Source organism: Drosophila eugracilis, unplaced genomic scaffold (assembly GCF_018153835.1).
Source record: "Drosophila eugracilis isolate 14026-0451.02 unplaced genomic scaffold, ASM1815383v1 contig_90, whole genome shotgun sequence".
In the NCBI taxonomy this organism is placed as follows: domain Eukaryota; kingdom Metazoa; phylum Arthropoda; class Insecta; order Diptera; family Drosophilidae; genus Drosophila; species Drosophila eugracilis.
This window is the reverse complement of record NW_024573812.1, coordinates 5,251,623-5,255,996: the sequence shown is the minus strand read 5'-3', so window position 1 is coordinate 5,255,996 and position 4,374 is coordinate 5,251,623. Positions and strand designations below refer to the sequence as shown.

General features: G+C 42.1%; 1 protein-coding gene across 1 annotated transcript; it reads right to left on the bottom strand.

Moving 5' to 3' along the window:
- Nucleotides 1–2,859: 2,859 nt before the first annotated feature.
- On the bottom strand, nt 2,860–4,374 carry LOC108112217 (glutathione S-transferase 1). The gene is made up of 3 exons (XM_017222033.2): nt 4,319–4,374; nt 4,131–4,239; nt 2,860–3,693 (listed from the first exon to the last, which is right to left on the bottom strand). The coding sequence occupies exons 2-3, from the start codon at nt 4,226–4,228 to the stop codon at nt 3,114–3,116; spliced, it is 678 nt and encodes a 225-aa protein (XP_017077522.1). The 5' UTR covers nt 4,229–4,239; nt 4,319–4,374; the 3' UTR covers nt 2,860–3,113.

The window sequence follows — 4,374 nt, the reverse complement described above, 5'->3', positions numbered from 1 at the left end:
TCCCTACCCTTTAGCAACCATCGGATATTGATTAAATGAAAATGCAGTGACATGTCAACGGCAATGAGAAACTTTGCCGTGCATTCGGACCCGGCTGGGAATCTGCATTTACAGATCAACTTTGCTCCGTTCATACATATCCAATTATGCAAATGCAAATGTTGCTGCTGTCAGCAGGCGGCATTCGAATTGCGAGCACTTAATCAACATGCATCGAATCGGGTAGGAGCTGCAGGTCCTGGCTCTCGGCTTGCAGGATGTTCTCGTAGCAACCTGACCTCATTTGAATGGCAGGCCTCGGCACAAAAGCCCACAAGTTTGTGCTGTCGTTTATCAGGAGCCAGCCAGCGAGCCAGCCATCCAGGCAGTAGGCTTTCCGAAGGACATTCAGCCGGACGGACAGACGGTCGGACAGTTGAGCAGGATAATCGGCTTTCATTGTCCTGGCACACTCTCACAAATGCACTTGCTCGTTATAGGTTAGTTGGGTTAGTTTTTCAAAACAGATTTAGTCTCATTGCCCGGTGATTAGATTCGACCACGCCCACCATTTAAGTGGGCATCTTCAGCATTATGTATTATGGGCTTTTAGGCTGCATTATATCCTTGTCGATTGTTGAGTGCAAGTGTCGGACTACAACATTGAAATTGGAATTGAAAGCCCGGATATCGAACACGGACACGGACATTGACATGAAACACGGAGTACGGCCATCAACGCTTCTTGTCTGGCCATTGAGTGGAGACATGAAATCCCCACGAGAGTCCGTCCCTTTGTCCATCTCAAGAGCAGAATCATGTCGAACGCAAGTGGCCCACTCCACTCGTTGCAGTGATGGGAAGCGGCTGTAGTTCTAAACCTATAAGCTAATGGTAGATGTGATTTGGAAATGTATTTAAATAAATTTTATTCTAACTTCTTTGTCAAATAAATTAAAGAGGTTAAACCATTACATTTCCTTTTTTATGATATTTTTCATTCTTATTGCCTTTCATAGTCAAAAGAAGGGAAAGACATTTCCCATCCCTAAAACCACAGATAGATTGGCCATGATTGGAAACCAATGCTCAGATGTCATAATTACATATTGAACTTCCAAATCGTTAACGTTGATTAGCTTTGTTTGGTATTAGTTTATTGGTATACTGATAATCCGAAGGGAGCGTCGAGCGAATTGTGATTTGCAGACAATAAATGTGTATTCCAATTAGTTTAATTATCCCAGTTCATGGCCAAAATGTGAGGGAAATATTGAATTTTGCTTTTTTGGCAATTGTTCGACGTTGGACCTTGGCTTAGTGAGAAGTTAATTTCATTGTTAAACAAACCGCAACCACAGAGTAAACAATGGAGCGACCCCATCTGAGAACGGCAAACAGATGGCCGGACGACGTTTCAACGTTTCAACTTTAAACGAACCGGAAATGGGCGAAGGTCCTGGCGGCGAGCCACCGAAAAAGGCATCATTAATCATGAGTAGCTACAGTTTGGCCCCCGTTTACTTAACGCTCCTGGCACGCGCTTAGGTTGCCTTTTTTCCTTTTGCGGCATTAAATTTTAATCCCAAAAACACACACACAGAAACTCCACCGACAAAGGGAAAAAAGTAAAGGCCCTTTCGGTGAGACCGAGACCCACGCCCACGCCCACGCCACACAGTTAATGGCATTTGAAAACTGTGAAAAACAAAAAAAAAATCCAAAAATCCAGTCCCGCGGACCGCTGCTCCTTCGTGGCGAAACTTTTGTCCCGCAGTGTTGCACTTTAATCGGAACCGAGTGCCTGCCTCCCTGCGGCTGATGGTTGTTGGATGTTGGTTACTGGTTACTAGGACACTGGATACTGGATACGCCTCGTTCGCCTCGTGTCACCACTTCTGATCGACTGATGACTGGCGGGCATAAGTGCAAAGTGAAGTGTCACATCACGTTTGCAAAAAGTCGTCAGCCATATCCGAGTGCATCAAGTGGAAATGTGGAAAAAAAAGAGGAAACTCCATTTTGCCATTTACTCTGTAGGTGCTCTTTGCATTTTAAACACAAGATTGAAAGGCGAGAAAAGGTTTTAAATTATGTATTTCTAATAAACATTTTCGTTTTCCAAGTTTTAGGATGCATCTTCGTTGCCTTTTCTAAGTTCCTTTAACAGTTTTTGTGGTCCTTCTGGCATTACACTTATTTCCAATAACAAATAGTTTGCAATACGAAGAATAAACAGGTTATATTACTTGCCTCTTCAAAGTACTTGGCCAAGTTGAAATAAACTTTAACTGAAAGAGAATCCGTGTCATACTTTACGGCTTGGACGGTGGTCTTTCGAGTTATTTTCGTTTAAGTGGCCAAAGCCAAAGTCAAGAGTTGGCCGCAACAAGCCAGAGCCAAAGAAGCTTTAACAACTATAAATGCGATCACTTACAGCTTGTAATCAATAACGGGAACAGCCAAACACCAACAAGTCGAACAAACAAACAAACAAACAACCAACAACAACAATGGCCAGGAGGCGAGCGGTCTAAAAGGAAAACTTTCTGGCTTGAATTTCACACACAGTCAGTCCATGACCAAGTTCAGGTTACTGGCTTTGCCTTTCCTGCCCGCTTTTTTGCCCATAAAAAAGTTTAGCCATTACTTTTCGACCAGCTGCACATAACTGTCGCTGACGCTGTCCTTGTCTCCGGTTCTATCCCCATCTCATCGCTACCCTTACCTCAGCCAACACACCCAACTGGACCACCCACAATATAGCATCTCCTATTATTGTTTGCTGTTCGGCCTTGATTCATCGTTTTCCGGCTGCTGTCTAATGAAACTCATGTTTTTATTACTCCCCCAACATATTGATTGATTGTTTTAGATGGATTTACTGGCAAAAAAATTGTTTCCTTTAATCTATGATTTAAAAAGGACATCAAAATAATTATATTTTTGCTCTACGAACCTAATAAATGCTTTTAGAATTTCTATAAAAATACATCGAGAATGAAATATTAAAGATCTAATCTTCATAATTCACATTTAAGTAAAAATCATAAATTTCCAGGAATTAAAAACCAATTTCCGTTTTGCAAGGCACAGTTTAAAAATTTTAAAAAAATCTCAAGCTGAGTACAAATTTACTTCTTCTGACGTTCCTCCAAAAGTCCCTTGACCAGGCCCACCAACATCTCCAGACCCTCCTGGTTGTTCTTCTGATAGTAAGGAAGAGCCTGCAGCCGCTTGACCCACTCCACCAGGCGAGGATACTGATCAGCCTCAATGGGAGCAAAAGCCTCTGCCGTGGATACCGAAGCAATGCAGCTGAGATCAGCAATGGTGAGTTGGTCACCCGCCAAGTAATCTCCTCCGGCCAGGCAATGCTCCAAGCCATCGTAGGCCTTCTGGACATAAGCTACTCGATCAGCTGGAACTTCTCTAACTCCGAAGTAAATCACTGGCTCTACGATAAAACGAATTCTTGGGAACAAATGACCACAATCGTAGTACAAACGGGCATCCACAAGGCGACGCTTCTCCGGATCCTTAGGATACAGAGAGTCATTACCCTCCGGGGCGTATTTATCAGCCAAATAGCTGCAGATAATGTGGGAATCGCTGACGATAGTGCCATTATCATCGAGCACGGGAATCGTATGCTGCGCATTCAACTTAAGAAACTCGGCAGACTTGTGCTCACCGGCTTTTACGTTCACAGTACTGGAAAGAGATACAAAAAAGAGAAAGTGAGAGAGCTGGTGAGAGAGCTACATAAAAACATAACCAGAAAAAGAGCGGTTTAACCCTTAGTCTGTCACAGTAGTTTAGGTTATAGATATTAAAGTTGGGCATTATTTTTTTTGTCTTACTTTACATTTTAGTACGGGGTTAAATAAAAGGTTTAAAATATGAAAACTTTTTGGCATATTGAAATATAAAAAAAATTCACAGTGGATATAAAGGGTTAAAAAACATGACATGAGAGTCTGTAGATTATAAATTAATAAAACAATTATACATATATAAATTATCATTTATCAGTAATATATATTTAGATCTACCAAGACCCCACCGGCAACTCAAGTGTTAACTAAGAGAGCTGTCTTTGGTGGAGACCGGTTTATCAGGCAATCAGGTGGAGTGGGAGAACAACTTACCGCAAGTCCAACTCCAGACCCAGAGCGGCGGCCGTCAGCAGAACAGCACGACATGGTGGACTGCGTGGCGCGTAGTAAAGGATGGGTTTGGCCGACATTATACAAGCGGCTGAAATAGATTTGTTAATTACTAATTTGTGTGACAAACGAACCAAAAAACAACACAAATATTAGTACTCTTTATTTACTTTTATCGCTTAACTTAAACACAACCGACTCAGTTGAAGGTAAAAAAGCAACTAAA